The sequence below is a fragment of the Ptychodera flava genome, chromosome 9, assembly GCF_041260155.1.
Source record: "Ptychodera flava strain L36383 chromosome 9, AS_Pfla_20210202, whole genome shotgun sequence".
Classification (NCBI taxonomy): domain Eukaryota; kingdom Metazoa; phylum Hemichordata; class Enteropneusta; family Ptychoderidae; genus Ptychodera; species Ptychodera flava.
In genome coordinates, this window is record NC_091936.1 from 4,125,494 (window position 1) to 4,143,196 (window position 17,703).

Genomic DNA, 17,703 nt, shown 5'->3' on the forward strand with positions numbered 1-17,703 from the left:
AAGCAATATTTGAAATGATTTAAAAATTGAAAGTTGTTTGTTAAGGGGCACTGCACCCAACGCAGCGTATTTTGCTCAAAAATCATGATTGTATTTTGCAACTATTCATTCAACCTTAATTAATTTGTCAATCGAAGATTAAATTATTAGTTGGGTTCACCTTTTAGCTTGTAAAGCTGTCGTAAGTTGCGTGATAAAGAAGTGTTAATTTATGCAAACGTATGCAAATCACCCGTTTTCCTGGCTTCCCTTTCCTTTCAACCACAGAGAAACATAGACAGAGTGGCAACACTTGCATGCCTTTTGTTCCATGGTCGTCTTGGTAGACTATTGGCTTTTCATATTAAAATGAGCTTCAAAGGTGTTAAACTTTTTGGAGGCTTTGTTTGTGGTTGATAATTACACGAGATTATGCGAAACATACGACGAGATGGCATCGTACTGCCAGTCGCGTAGCAACCATAGTTACTTTGTGAGCTCTCAGGCCAGAAACACTGCTTCACGCCAATCAAAACATAACACGCCAGCAGTTTCATAAACATGTCCTTTCTTGACGCACGTGTCAAAGACGGTATGACTGACCGTAAACCATTGAGTAAAACCAGACAGTATCGATAAAAGACTTTCAAATTTGGTTCAAACACACTCATTATATATTCAATAAAAATATGAGAGGAATTTTTAAAACGGTAAAACCCACTTTCCTGAAGCTCAAAACACTCCCGTTTTTGCCAGCACATCAATTCCGATCAGCACCACACGACAACAACAACACAAACTTTGTCGAACATACTTTCGCTTAACAATTGGTGAAAATCCGAAAATTACCGAAGGTTGCATGGTCGGCACTCTTCGGAAAAGAGAGCCAAGAGCTTCGTGAGGCGAGGCAAACATGGATTGCTTACGTAACCGCTTCACGCCTTAAACATAGGTGTTGCCACTCTGTCTATGATACTCTGTGTTTCAACGCATGCCATTTTAGAGTGAGGGTGGATAATGCAAAATAAAATAGTCGTTTTTTCTACATATACTCTTCTTTCTTTCAAGTGAAATATAAGATTTCAGAAAATAGTGCCAAATCTTTTACTCAATTTGATTTGTATCATTAATACCAAAATTGAAGTCTTTTACCCCAAATATATACCCACTTCATTCTTCGGGTAAACTATTGCTATCACACTAATTTTTAGATTCTCTGCTTTTTGAAAATATATAGTATGAGGGGTTTCCTTGTTATCTTAAATTAGAAATATTCCTTTGAAAAAAAATTGTGTTGGCAACGTGCAACTCCACCTTAATATCCTAAATATCCTATACACCCGAATAACATTTTGACAATTTCTGTTTTATGATATAAACTTGTTGAACTTGATGAATTACTGTTACTGAGCATGTCATGTGAATGTGGAAAGTTTCGACACCTTTTTATGACGAATTTTCTAGCGTATTTATTTATTGAAGTTTGAGTGTATGAACAGCCAGGGGAGGGGGTGTGTGTGATATCATGTCATTTCATTGAACCGTAAATTGGACTCGGGAGAGATGAAACAGCATTAGGCTGTTGCAAATATTCAACGTCATTTTAAAATTATTTAGATTAGTTGAAGAACTGAATACACAGGATTCATTTCAATATCCGTCGAATGTAATTACGTTCCGGGGAAACAGCTCGAAAACGTCATGGCGAAATGGCATCTGGTAAATTACTTACAGTCGTATTGAATACTCAGATCTGTCGTTTTAATTTATCTTGACTAGTCATACGCCAACAGTATCGATTTCGTGTACTTGGTTTTCATTTATTTGACCAGAGTCCCTCCATGATGGAGAGACTGTGGTTTGACACATTTTTAAATCTATACATGAAGTTTTGGTTAAGGGACAAAGTCAGCTTATTTTTCATGAAACCATCGTAAAAATGAATTGATGGTCATGACCATTAATTCATTTTTGCGATGGTTTCATTTAATTTGTCTAAAACCGGGGTCGAAATTATGCATGGTCACCAATTTATTCAGTATCTTTCAACATGTCAAACAATATAATTAATATCTCGTATCAAGCAAAATTCATGGAAATTGGCCGACTTTGTCCCTTTAAATGAAAAGAATCAGTGTGTTTACGCGGTAGAATATAAAAAGGGTATGGAGTAACTTCAATACCTCAACTTTTTATCGTTTTGTTATCATGTTTTATCAAAATATTCAAAATCACATGAACATACTCTATATAGAATCAAGATCGTGTTTGTTGTTTTGCAGGCCTGGTCTGCATGCAATATCAATTCGAATAGTAGCGCGTGAAGACATATGTCGTAATAATGTATGTTATGATACCGGGACTACTACCCAAGATAGGGAACGTCGGGTAACAGTAATTGCAATAATTTTTACATGATATTAACATGGTTATAACAGCTTAAATGGTATTTCTGTCCGACACACAGTATCATCTGTCTGGTTATAAGTCAAATAAGAAAATGCACAGGTTCTTGCTAATCGAACTGATAAAGCATCTGTCTACGAAGTCAGTATTTCCCCTCTAACAAATCTGAAATCTTCATTCAATAGTAGGTGCCCGGTTGCAAGAGTATTTCCTTCCTGACAGGAAGAAATTTTATCCAGCACGAGATCTATTTTTATGGGCGTTGATAAGCAATCGACACGTGATCGCCCTGGAAATACTGAAAACAGGTTGGAAACCAACTGATATGGCGGCTGTCATCGGTAAGACATAACATTAATGAATAATTACTTTTAATTACTTTTCCTTTATATTTCTTTGAATGAATTCTAAATTAGGAAACCACAGAATAATTCTACTTCACCGATCCTATCCACCGAAGAACATTAATTTGTGTTGATTTGTATTATTTTTGTTTGAAAGGTGCTTGCTTGACGGGTTACGGACTTCTTAACCAACTTGCCGCTAGAATAGTACACGACTCTCCAGCTCTGTCAACAGAACTTGAAGACACTGCCCAGTAAGTTATTTTGACATCTCAATTAACCTCCAGCATTCACACATCACCTATTGTCACAACATGTATGTAGGTGTGTAGAGCTGTCTGTTGGACTGGTATATTGTATATTGGTTGAAGATTCCAAGAAGGCACAAGACCTTAATGAATTTCCATAGGCCATCACAGTAGCGTTGAGCTCATTTTTCCTATATTAGAACATTCAGCGGCACGAATCCTCTTGACGGATGTTAGGTCGATGTCAGAAAAATATCTTTACAAAAATACTTCAAATTAAAGTTCAAACCAAACAGCATCCATGCAGATATCAAAACTTTAAGGTCCGTACTATTTTTCACCCGAACGAATTCTTCGTGGTAATGAACCCGGAAGCGAATTGGTAGTCTTGTGCGAGAATGCCTCGTTATATAGAAAAACAGAATTTGGTAACTACAGTCATTTTTGGAAGGAGTAGAACTGATCAGTGTCTGAGTTTGCGTTACTTTAAAGCTATTCAGGCCAAAATTTTATTTCAAAATCATCATTGAAGATCTTTTTTTCTCACTTATAATGGGAACTGATGTAATCCCCAGCATGCATTGTATTCCAGTTCTGTTAGTCTTTTCATGATACGATGTGCCCTCAGATGACTATTTTGTTACGATGTTTTCATGTCATCATGTCAGAATTGTGCCGGGACAGATATTTTTCTAAATAATACAATGACAGGGTACCCGGACATATGAACATTGTCATTTTTGTGATATTATCCAAAGTGACTAGTCGACTGCAGGACCAAGCCACTATTTAGAGGTATACGAACTGACTTGATTAAATTAAACACTGGAAGTATACTGTGATTAATATTTGGACAATAATTTTTGCTGAAACGGATCCAGCATTGAACCTCAGGTAACATGACGTATGGAAATCGGCATATGGCCGTATAATTAACTGATGTCGCACGGTGATGCTTTATGAACCAAAATTAAACAGCTGTATAAAATGCGCTTCTCAATTTGTTTCATGGTTCGATTCAGTATATTCATTAATTATTAATGTTTCAAAGTCAGACTTCAGAAACCCTTGAACTAATGTCTTCAAATGTTGATCTTGAGGCTGATAATTCAAATTACCGACGAGGACTATCTAATAGGCGATGACTTGATTTCAATGGAGCGCAAATGCGCTGCACAGTAACTCTTCTGAAAGTAAGCTTATCCCATTCTACATCCATGGCAAGTAACTATCCCTTCGCTTTCGCTATCGCTCGTGCATATATGTCGTGAACTGGTCAAAATCTCGTGGTATACCATCGCTGGGTGTGCTTTAATACTTAACCCCTTGACTACCAAGGCCAATGTATTCCTATATACCAGGCCTCTTATGTAAATATTGATAAAATCTAGGGTGTGGTCATTGCAACAACATTGCTTAGAGTAAAAATTACGTAAGTACCAATAAACCATATATTTTCTGAATCAGCATGAAATTTCCCACTTTCTCATACATAAGTTTTGTATTTCCAGGTCACATGACTGGTCACATGACTCATCATGTGACCAGAGTTGGCAAAGAATATGCTGGGAAAGAATATTTGAATCATCAGGATGTGTTTTGAATCCATAAAATGACTCAAATTTGAATACAGTTGCAATTTTCATGGCATTGTCTTTACATATATGTAATAATAACTACCCTTTACTTTATTTATAGGTGTACCTGTTTGAGACCTTTCTCACATAAGGCAGAGTAAATGAACCACAAACATCAGCATCTGACATAATTCTGTATTTGAAAATCAACACATTTTATTTGTAAATACCTGCTTTATGCTTCTTTGCAGAAACATGCATCTAAAATGGTTATAATTAATCAAAAAATAATTCACAATATTTAAAATACATTTTAGGGAACAACATATCACATGGCCATTCACATGTCCAGTCATGTGGCCAGTTATATTGACAATATGGCTGCTATAAAATTTCGCTGGGTTATAGTAAAAAAAATTATATTTCCTCCAATTTCATTAACATAATGTTGCTGTTAATAAGGGGTGGACCATTTGATATCCTGGGGGGTCTGGAAGATTTTTGGAAAAAAAAATTCCCAGCAGATACAAGGGAAAAAAAATTCTGCCTTAGATGACTTATGAATAAAAAACTGGCAAGGTAATGTGGAAGAAAAAAAATCTATCACAGTATCCGCAAGAACCTTTTGGGATGTAACTTTCATCATTCAGTTTCATTTTTTGGCGCGCCCTTGGGGCGCGTATCTTTAATAATATGAGGTTATTAATTATGAAAATAGCGCAAAGGATGCACCAGGACATTTGCGCAGCGTATCGCTAGTGCATCCTTTGAGGTATTTTTTTGATAATCTTATTATTATACATCTTACATTCTTGACTGGGACATCAAATTGTCAGAGTAGTGACCGTTTTAGTGCAATGTCAACACTTTTTCTTCCGATTTATGGTGCGAATGTAGAACGCTATGTCAGACATGATATCAAACGCCTTCAAGGTCAAGATTTGGATCAGGTTGTAACGGGTGCAATTCATAAAGTCTTCTTCGGCCTGGGGGGGGGGGCGGAGGATTCATGGGGGGTCACCTTGTTTTTGACTTTGGTGATAGGGGGTACCATGTTTTTGAAATGCCGAATAGGGGGGTCAGTGTGTTTTTTAATTTCGACACGGCTCATACTTGCATAAAATGCATTGTGCCAGACACAAATTTCATTATTTAGTTGCATTTTGGCGCACCCTTCGGGCAAGTATTCAACTTTAATGATAATAAGACATATTTTTCAGAGCCCCGTCATAGTGCAAAAAATTAATATATCAGACATACTTATATCTGAGATATCTGTATGTTTAACTTTTTTCGGCGCGCCCTTCAGGCGCATTTCTTTAAAATATCAAACAATATATATGCCCTTCAGCTGCATGACTTTCATATATATCAGAGATATCTGGATGTTTAATATTTTTCGGCGCGCCCTTCGGGCGCAGTAAATTAATATATCAGAGATATATGTCAGAAATAACTTGATGTCTGTAAATTGAAAGTCTGTTTTGCCAAGTGTACTAATCATTATGAAATCTGCAGTTCATATGAAAAGCATGACAAGTTCCTGATACTTTTCTGTTTCCTCTATGAGAATTCAGTATTAGAAAGCAACATACTTCACAATCACAATCTTACAACAGTTCTGGACAACTGGTTGTGCATAAAAAGAGTGGTGTACATTCACAGCTCGTTCAAAATACTGTATTCAAAGTTTAGAATTGACACTTTTAAGTTCCTATCTTACAACTGACATGACAACAACTTCATTAAAACACTGAATGACTGAATGTTTAAAATGTACTCCTAAAATTATATATATATATAATATATATATATATATATATATATATATATATATATATATATATATATATATATATACTGAATTATTCAATTTATATTCCACTTTTTGTTTTACCTTTGTTGTGCCCAGAGGGGGGGGGGTCACCCTGTTTTCGAAAGTTGGAATGGGGGGGGGGTCAGCCACTTTTTGACGTCGGCAAAAAATAATCCACCGTCCCCTCAGGGCAAAGAAACTCACCAGTCCCTTATGTACAAGTCCGTTGATGTATGAAAAACAGATTGATTTTGCAACATCGCTGCATTAAAAAAAAAATTTTTAAGGAAGAATGCAAAAAAAAAAAATTGCCAGGATTCACAAGGAAAAAATAAAACATTCAGTGGAACATGTGAAAAAAAATAATGCCCCCAAAAAATCTTCCAGACCCCCCCCAGGATATCAAATGGTCCACCCCTAATACATATTTACATATGAATTATTTGTTTTCAATAAATAAACATTTCATTTCCTTAAAACAACAAACCATAAAAATCTTGCAAGTAAATGACATCAACAAGCTTCTGGAAACTAAACAATCAGCGCGATGCTTCTGTGATCAGCTTGACCTTTTAGGGTCGAGGTCATGGGTCACGACATTTGCTTTCGGATTTTGGCCGTACTCGGACGTGCGGAGGCGCAATCACATTCAGGCCAGGTCGGAATACATCTATCTTAGTCGCGCTGCGTGCCGATGCCGAAATTACGGGATTTTTAGGGACAAAAACGAAGCAAATACGCCTATTTAACTGTGCCGGATATTTCCGGCACTTAGGTATATCTTTTCCTGCCGAGCGCCCCTGTCCGTTATCCTGCCAAGTCGGTCAAAACCGGCCCCCTTTTCCGTGTCTTCAGAAGATAGGCTCTCCTGCACGCTTTCCTGCCAGGCATTTGGCGGGAAAATACCGCATTTTCGGGGTACGATTACCGACCATATACGTGTTAGACTTCAAAAATTTTTGCATGCCCGTATAGAGGGGCAACTGCTGATGAGGTTGTGTCGAGAAAATGACGAGGTCTCGGGCGTTGTTTGCCCCGGGGGACGTGCACTTTTATGCCCTTTTCTAGCTTACTTTTGCTGAAGTAAAGCTCGTTCGCCGGCACGCACGTCCACACCGGGAAACATCACCTCGCTCGTGGGTTAGTAGAAGACCCAGGGGTTAGTGCTATGGGTGCGGCAGCACCGTCAAACCTGTCCTGTTCCCCCTGGGTTGTGTCACTTGGCCACGTACTTTGAACGACTTGGAAGAGTCGCACAGTGCAGTCTGCTTTGACGTAGTGTCAACGACATAGCTTCGCCATTGAAGGAAGGCGTGTACGTAGTTTGGCCAGTTCAGTGCACACTTAGCTCGTTAGTGTTACCGTTTCCTAACAGGTTAGTTGTGCAGTTGTTACTAAGGTGCAGTTTTGTACCACCTTAGCTCTGGACAGTGCAACTGCTCTATGCACTAACCCAAACGACAGATGGTTGGTACAACGTCTACGTCGCACGAGCACAGCCTCCGTTGGGCTGTGCCCCTCCCACATGATACAACGCACGTTCATCCATTACTATAGCGTCCTTACGGATCAGCCAAAAACGGAAGTGGGGTGTAAAAACAAAACAAACGAAAATATGCGATCATAGATAGTATTTTATTCGGGAATAATTTACATTATGCCGAACAATAAATCTCGGAGTCTGTCTCGACGTCCGAGTGCATGGTCCGTGTTTCAAAAATTACAATCGGGGTGGCAGATCCGTGTTACAAAAATTATAATAGGGGGAATTGTACAAAATAATCCGTCTAAACAAAACAAACGAAAATATGTGATCCATAGATAGTATTTTATTCGGGAATAATTTACATTATGCCGAATAATAAATCTCAGAGTCTGTCTCGACGTCCGAGTGCATGGTCCGTGTTACAAAGATTACAATCGGGGGGATTGTACAAAATAATCCGTGTTTCAATTTACAATCAGCGGGATCGTAAAGCACAAACAAACGGCACAACCGTGCTCAAAATGTGATCATGGTCCGTGTTAAGAATACAGTCAAGCCACTGTTAGGCGAAGCTGTCCCCTGTCCGTTATTTACGTCGGGTTCTCTTGCTGATGGGTGTCGTCGGGGCTGTGTGAGTAGAGGTCTGCACGCCAACGCTCCTCTTACCTCGTAGCATCATGCGATGATGAAAAGCCGCAAAACACTCGCCCTCGTGAAGATGAACCCCGCACAGACTACATCCTTTGGACGTCTCAGACAGTCGTCCGCTCGCAGTGGTCTTACCCTCTCTGCTGCACACTTTACAGCATTTCTGCCACCCCTCCAAACGGCTGACAACGTGCATCGGCTGATTTTGTGGATTTATGTACGAGGCAAGAGAAACGGTGGCCTCGACCTCTCTCACACTGGGCTGCGATCGCCCACAATAACCGCCAATGAGTTGTTTCCCGACACGCAGATGAAACATCTTATGGGTCAGCTTACTATCAGGGTGTACATGCTTGAAGCATATATATGCATTTACCAGGGCAACATCAATCAGGTAACATGCCAGATATGTCCACCATCTGTGATTCTTGCGCCCAGTGTGAAAGTACTTGCGCTTCTGGTTGGCTCGGTCGACACCTCCCATGTACCGGCGATAATTATACAGCGACAGAGGCACTTGTCGCTGCTCGTCTCCCTCCCCCACTGGCACGCACTCCAAGGGTGGATAGACCGTATTCAAGATAAGCACCTGAGCGTTACTATCCTGATAAGCAGTGATGTTAAGACGAGAGTCCGTTCTGGTCGTGGCTTTCATATCCCCAACAGACAGAGGAAGGCGCTTCCTCTTACCCGGCGGAATTAATTGAGGGGGCATGGTGCGACGATTACGGCGGTTAAACTCCCGACCATGTAGATCCGGTCTCCATCAGCTCTCTAGCAGTAACGACCGTGCTAAACAGGCTATCACAAAATAGGCTGTGATTATATCCACAAAATGGCTGGACCAGCTCCATCGTAATTCTTTTCACCACACCTCGCTCCTGCCGTCTCCCATCAGTCCGATCCCGAAATTTCACACCGAGGTACGGTGCAAAGTTAGCGATGTATGCAGTGGTGGAGTCGCACAGCTGCCATATCTTAAAACCGTCTCGATCAGGCTTATGCGGTAATCTCTGCTTAAATTTAGAACGGCCCTTAAATCGCACCATGCCCTCGTCGATGGAGATCTCTCTACCCATCTTATAATTATTTACGCACCTGTCAACTATGGGCTCCATCCATGGATTGATTTTATAAAGGGGATCCTCCTGACACCGACGTTGGCGGCGTGCCTCATCAGGATCACGACGTGGATCGTTCTCTGGGTCTGCCAGATGAAAATATCGCATAAGCTGCTGAAAGCGACTGCGGGTAATCACAGTACAAATACCCTGGTTCTCAGAAATGGATCGCTAGACCAATAATCCTCCACTGATGATTTACGGTCGATACCCATACAGACTAAGACGCCAATGAACGCCTGCACCTCTCGGTAGTCAGCGTTACGCCAGTATTTATCTATCTTCCTAGCGATATATCGCTGGTGGAATTTGGCGTATTTATTAGTCTCGTCCTTTGCCAATCTGATCAGTGTAGCTGGAATAAACTTAAAAAAGTAATCGATCTCACGGGAGTGGCTGGGCAAGGTGAAAGTCGGTCCTCTCTCATGGTCAAAATCGGTCTCCTCAAATATATTAGCATCGGTAGTTTCCGACATACGCCAGACAGGAGGGGTGTCGTCCTCCGCCAACACAGCAGCAACGTCATCATCGTCGTCAGAGCTTGCCTCACCTACATACTGCCTGTCATAAAAGTCATCGTCCTCTGCCGCATCCTCGTCAACCTCCGAGTCGGACTCAGCGGTGATATCACCGTCGTCTGGGCGTCTGGGCCTGAACTCGCCCGTAGCGGCATCAAGGATCATATCTGGCTCAAAATCAGGTGGCTATCCTGATAACGAACCCTCCGCACTATCTTTTTCGGCGGGGACATTGCAGCACACGAAACTATGGCAGGAGCGGGCTGGGCAGCCTCTGCTGATGACGAGGACTCAAGCTCTTTCGCACTGGGCACAGGAACCTCTCCTGACGCAGGATGAGGGCTCATGGTGCACGCAACAGGTGGTGTCTCTCCCGGAGCAGCCGGGGGAGAACCAATGGCATCAGCCGTCTCGTTACTCACTGTCTCACTAGCAGCAGCAGACGTAGTCTGTGCAGGTGAAGTATCTCCCACAAGAGCAGATGTAGTCTCTGCAGGTGAAGTAGTCTCTCCCGGAGCAGCCGGGTGAGAACCACTGGCAACCGGTGACCCATCATCATCCTCATCGGCAGAACGATCAGTCTTACGTTTACGCTTACCACTGGGTTTTTCAGCCGGAGATAGCTTCGCCTTACGGGAGCGTTTCTTGCCCGACTTCTTAGAACGTTTGGGACATCACAACGATCGCTACCACTACCGCCCGGAGACTCTGCATCTTTGAGCTTCAGTCGTCTGCTCGCCTTCAGAAACTTTTGCGGTCCGTCAAGCTCATGTCTGGAACAGTGTTGACAGACTAGCAGGTCCCACCCTTTAAAGCCACAGGGAAACAAAGCCCTGGACATGATTGGACGCAGGGTGTTTATATATGCAGCCACCTGTTATTATAATGGACCTACGGCAATCAGTCCACCAACCGGCGCTGACATTCCTACCCGTCATGTAAATTGCCTGTCCGCACCATTTGATATGCTAATAATACTCATTTGCAATGCAAATCCCTCGAGCACTTAGCATAACATAGTCAATGTCATTAGCATCTCAACTTGACATTCCGTCCAGCTGGGTACGTGGCATGCGCACCTGCCACCCAAGGACATTGGCCCAAGCCCATGTTTAGTACGGGTGGAAAACCCGTATCTTTAACCTCATGTCCCTTCTAAGTACGCCTGCGCAGGGCGTATTGTCATCCAAGTCGGTGACAAGCCAACCCGACAGATCGCCCATTAAGCAGTAATGGACTGGCCGTCTCGTTCTTGTACGGCAACGAACAGTGCTTCAGCGGCTTGTTTAGGTCATAACCGTCGCCTGCCGAGCGGCTTACCCAACTAAGGCGGTCAAAGATGAAGGATGCCAAAATTGTCAACAGCTGTCTCGGCCTCGTCCGTTGGGCAAACATGGCTCCTTCAAATAACGTGGCCAGCACTACGTCATCAGCGGTGATGACGACCCGTCATTGACGCCCGAGTGCGTAAAACTCGGAATATACCGACAGGTACCTCTACCTGAGTCGGTCATACTACGGTATAAACCAAACACAGGTCTGCCAACTCCCGTTAGACTCGGCCGTTAGCCGAACTTCACAGGGACAACATAGGCGTAACAAGTCGGTGAACAACGGTTCACGCACCTAACCGCAGCCGCCAAGTCGGTGAACAATGGTATCAAATTTGAGGCCATGTTCGTGAATGGCAAGGCTGAGGCGATGTGTTTCGTTGCACGGCTTGAACGTCTAGAGCCAAGTGCAGCCGACAACGTCCGACATCTGAGTGGGTAGTCTTTTCGAGAAGGTAACAAGTCAGTTAAAAGCGGTGATTACCCTTCACAAATGTCGCTCAAGTCCGTTCGGATCAGTTCCATGTCAGGGACTAATCAAACCGAGTCCGTCAAATCCGTCCGCACTTCCCGTCAATCAGGACTGAGTCCGTGATTTTCGTCTCGCACCATTGGCAAAAAATTGCACCGCCTGCTGAGGCGGTCTTAGGCGGTTGCCTTACAGATTAGCGTTGCCGAGACGGTCAATTTCGGCCGCAATCTATGTAGTGCCTCAGAGCCAAGTTAGCTCAAACTCCGCTAGGATACGTCACCGTGCTAACCTGCCAAGTACGCTACTCGTCCCCCCCAAAAAAAACCAGTCCCCCAACGGGGTGGGGGACTGGCTGGGTAGCTTCCGCACCTTTCCCTGTCGTTGGACTCTCTGTGAACCCATTTCGAGAGCAAACGCCGTTCCTCGCCCAAAACCTGTCCTCGAACGACCCCTAGCGCGAGCAAGGGTTTGCTACACGTAGTTCCGTCGACTAGGCAGGAAAGGGGGTACCAAAAAGTAGCCCGATTTCCACCGCCTTGGCAGGATAACGGCCGTGGCTGCTCAGATTCTAGCTACACCGAATTTCAAGCGGATTTTCACCGACTTGGCAGGAAAAGGGATTATTATGGTTTATTCAAAATGGCGCCGGATATATCCGGCGTACAAGGTAGTCAAGGGGACATCTGGTTGTAAAACTGGTTGTTGGACCGTAATATCTTTATTACGGTCATGATACAGCAACAAAAATCTGGTCTCTTCACTGAGCATGTCCCTGTCCCTGTTTTGACAGCATTCGTCTACATGTACTGTCGTACCAATCAATACAGGTTGACATTTTGCACTGAAAGTCCACAAACACTGATCCCGGGACACTGATAAGCAACACGACTCAACATTTGTACGCATTAGGCCTATCCATATGATTTACATATATTTACATAGATATACAGGTCATTGGATCAATCTTTCCGATTGGTTATTCACCTCTGTCATCACTCACGGTCGATATATTATGCAAACAAAGATATTAATCAAAATAATTGTTGGTAGGGCCTATATCACTTCAGGAAGCTGATAACACATTAATAAATTTCAGCAATAAATTACATGGCAACATGTAGACAATAGTGTTTACCTTGTATCATACCATAAACTGTATAAATAAGAGATATGCATTTGTTTCGATAATTTTATCAGCAAAAGATTTATTATAAAATTATCATTGTAAGATTACACACCGATTCAACAAATTGCACACAGTTGAAATATGCTTCTTCTCTCCGTGAATGTTATCACAAATAAATCTTATCACTTCACCAAACAGAAAACGTACCTACCACGTTTTCAGTTAGAACTCCATCGTCATGTATAAACCTAACACATCGAAAACCGATGCGATCTAGCCGTTTCTAATGTGAATCTGAGAACCACATTTAGTGTTAATGTATTTCTCGAGCAATTTGTACACATTGAACACAATTCCCCACAGCTTTGCCAGGGACTTGATACCCGGGATCAACTTAATCCCGTTCACCTTTGACATTCACGGGCGGGATCGAATGTTTAGGTATGTCTTTGTAAATTACGGTCACCATTTATAGTGTGCACAGGAGGTTGTAAACAGACCAATGTGTTGACATGCAAACAACAGATTATACGTAACTGAATATAACGGCGAGACCAGTACACTGAGCAGACTGAGAAACGTTTCATGAAGCGGCCCGCGATGCTTTTAGCAATAACAGGTGTACTTCAACAGTAATGACAAAGGTACAGCACGACGCCGCTTCAACTGACGGCTTTATTACGTTCCGAATTAGGCCTATCCGGGGCCCGGGCGCGGGCTGCAACTGTACAATCGCTGCAGCTAAACACTGCTAAACGATAGCGTAGACGTCGTGCCATTGCCAAGATACTCTGCTATTACCGATCGTTTCGTCCACAGAACTACTAAAAGCCCTCTCACTAAAAAAATAATTACGGTTTGAAATAGTTGAATTAATCCGAAATTGACACCGTGGTGCATTAATCTATAAAAGATTATTAACAGAAATAATAAAATGTAACATCACCGATCATAAGAAACGTGGTGTTGAAGAACATATTTCTTTGAAGAGAAGACTGTAGCGACTATTTTCAGTAAGTATATTATAACTTTAGCAAACTTGCGAATCAAGTATCTGAAGAGTATCTTCAACACTTTTGGTTTTGTTCTACTCTTGTTATAAAATAAGTCAAATTTCGGGAAAGTATCTGTACATTTTCGATATCTGTGCAGCGCAAATGTGTAAACCGACACAGCATCCATCCATCCTATAGACCATGATCAGTTCGCGAGTGCATAAACCACTTCTCTCTCTCTCTCTCTCTCTCTCTCTCTCTCTCTCTCTCTCTCTCTCTCTCTCTCTCTCTCTCTCTTCCAAGTCTAGCCATCTGATGTTTTATTTCGCCGACATTTATTTAACGCTTCACGATCACCGCTCAATGTTAATGTCGATTTCGATTTGACGAAGTTTACCGGATAAACTTCTTAACTGGAGACATGTCACGACATGGAGCTAGTTGTCACCATCGACAGTCTGTAAACGTTTCTGCTCCCGAATGGACGTATTTAAATGCACAGGTGACTTCGTGCGTAAAATATTGAATTGCAATATGAATTTCACAGTTGAGAAAGTCTATGACTTTCAAACTAGACGTACAAACAACAATAAACTTGGCGGATCGATGATATCGACTTATTTTTTCCACGCGACCGCTGGTGAGAGCGACTCGCAGAAATTTTCCAACCTGGTAAGTATTTAGCTTTGCCCCGTGTGCTGGGTTACGTACATGTAAACTAACAACAAAAGTTTAGCATTTTCTGTAAATCGATAAGCCTTTCGAACACGAAAGATTCGGATATCTGAACCTCAACAGTAACTACGCAGCTCGAAAGTTATCCTACGACAGGACAGGAACATTGGTCAAAGCCGGATTTCGCATGGTAGCTATGGAAACACGCTGTTCATTCTTAGAAAGCATGCAATGTACTGCGTACTGCTGATACTCCCATGGTCCGTGAACTGTTGCTGTCCCTACACACCGTCAGTTGCCTAATATTCACAGGATTCAATCACGTGTGTCTTCAAATTTTGATACATGAATTCTACCAATCATCAACCATGCACGAAACACATAAAAAACAATGGTCGCGGGTACGGGTTCAAGGACGTTCACGAAGAACGAAGAGACATTATCATTGTCACAGAATTGTTTTGACTAGTTTTAGGGGAATATGGGCGATCTGCGTACGGTCGCACATCAAACCGACAAGTGTAAGCTTACGCTTTTAATAGATAAAAATATGATGTCCGAAATTTTTTTTATTCAACTATATACTGGGTCACCGCCTTTGTTATCGCCTAAACATCCCCGGTTTTTTTTTCGAAGAGACTGCAACATGAATATCCCCTAATCATAGAGTACGGCTGTTCATCCAATATATTTTTCACAGTTTCGCAAACATCTCGTATGTGCTTTGGCGAACGGACCAAGTTTTGTACGTTGGTCAAAAATAAATGACAATATAGGTTTGGATATTACATCTGTCATATTAGGACAGAGTATTGAAGATGAAATTACTTTCATCGATCGACAAAGAAGAGAAAGAATGAGTCAGTGAATATCGAATCATAGTCGGGAGAATCGAGAGAGTCCACTGTCTATAGTTTACTCAATTGTGAACAAAAGAATTTCGATGAATTGACTAATGCAAACAGAAAGGAAATTATATTCAACTTGAAAAAAGTCACCGCTTTTCCTTGACATCGGATTCCATGGCAATGGAGCAACACACGATGTCGTTTAGGTCCTCAGAAATCTTTTAATACGGCAAGACGATAATAATAATACTTTTCACCGTACGACAGCAAAATCTAAAAGAACTTGAATCTGAACTTTACATGACAGTTCTATGGAAGAAACGATTGGAAATAGCGGCGTGTCGTGGTACGGCGTCTACGCCAGAACGCGCTATGGCTTGAGTGACATACTAGCGGGCACAGGCGCTCGAGCTGGGTAGTCTGCTAAATAGATCGCTTTTCGGCTCGGTCTATCGATCCCGTAGTCGACATGCCTGCACTGCAACCTAAATGAGTGTTTAGGTTGCAGTCGTGGGCATATCGACTACGGGATCGATAGATCGAGCCGAAAATCGATCTATTAGCAGACTCCCAAGCTACATAGCGCCTGCACTGCGGTCGCTCCATCTAATTACAATGCTGTGCCGTATCTAACATATTGACATCGCAAACGTTTACCGATTCACACCTGTATCGCGTCCTTTTTTGAGTGACAGCTTGCAGACCTTTGTTACGGCCGCTTGCCACGCTAGTTGAAGACAAAGAGAAATACCTTCATCGATCAAAATCAGCTTTATTTATGCTCAAATCATAAAATTTTATCGATACATTCAATCACTAGACATTCATAGTTAGGTATAGGTGCATGGACGCCTGAATTTCTTCACCTGTGACCATTTCGGCATGGTTTTTACGGAGCGATCGAGCATGACGCCACCCAAGCCACGCTTTGCATGAACTAACTCCAACGGGGGCAGCTAGCTATTTATACCCGGCCCTGGCCTTTAAATGTTACATGTATAACTAACATGATTCTAGTGTTTGCTGTGATGTAAATTATGTATTCATTTTGCAAAATGTGTTTGTAATTTAAAAAGTTCATTAATTTTCTATGCTTACGGCAATAGAATACAACGTCAAAGCTATATTTTGCACATTGGTTGGGATTTATCGTCAACAATGTTCGAAAGAATTGCAATTATCAGGGCAAATGCCAACTTGGACCAAATCCATCGCGGGCAAGGAACGACTCGGTCTATACCAAACTCACATATGAACATAATGCGTCGTCCAAATATCTTCACATGATGCATAAAGAGAGTATGAAAACGTCCATCATATCATTAAAATCAATTGACGTTTTTTTTATCCATTAGGCTGCGTTCAAAAAAAATTGTTAGAGGGGCTGGAGGAATTCAGGGGGTATTCGAAAATTTTGGGGTAGTACGGGGGGATTTGAAAATTTCGCTCTGCCTGTAGGGGGACTTGAAAATTTTGTAGTTCCCTTTTACGGTTTACATTTTCCAATTTCAAGTTTTTGTGGGTAATTCCATGAAAAAATGAATACCATTTTTATGTCATCCGATTGTTGTAATGTTTGTAATAGTTTAACAAAATCTAGAACAATTTTGTCACATTTCATAACTTTTATCTTTGAGCCTAGTAACACGGCAGAAGCTGCAACTGTTGATGATTTTTGCAATATTTCTGTGCAATATATCAACTCCATTTCTTGCTGTTTCCCTACAGCATCCTCAAACACACAATATTCAGTTTGTCGATAAAACCTGTACATATAAATATGTATTAGTTGATAATTTAATTAGAGTCCAGACTGACAGTCAATTGTCAGTGATACAAATGCATGGTACGCATACACAGGCTGTGTTAGTAAGCTGAATACTGGACAGTTGCAACAACATGTTGCAGGGAGTAGGACAAGAACACAGATGTCCAAAATTATCAAAGTTACCCTACGGGCAGTGTCACTATCAGGTACAGCCCTGCTACTGTAGTGTCACTGTCACTGCATACCTGAGCAGTGAAAGAGATAGCTCTGACTCTGATGTACATGGTAGTTGAAGAAGAGTTTGGGTCAAATGTCATTCAAATGACGTTCCTGATAGTGAAACAT

At 41.8% G+C, this 17,703-nt stretch overlaps 1 protein-coding gene across 1 annotated transcript in view; it reads left to right on the forward strand.

Moving 5' to 3' along the window:
* Positions 1-17,703, forward strand: part of LOC139139801 (transient receptor potential cation channel subfamily M member 8-like) — a 54,585-nt gene that overhangs the window by 16,142 nt on the left and 20,740 nt on the right. The window contains exons 7-8 of the mRNA XM_070708731.1: positions 2,571-2,726; positions 2,887-2,983. Coding sequence (XP_070564832.1) covers positions 2,571-2,726; positions 2,887-2,983 — 253 coding nt within the window. The remainder of the gene's footprint in view (positions 1-2,570; positions 2,727-2,886; positions 2,984-17,703) is intronic.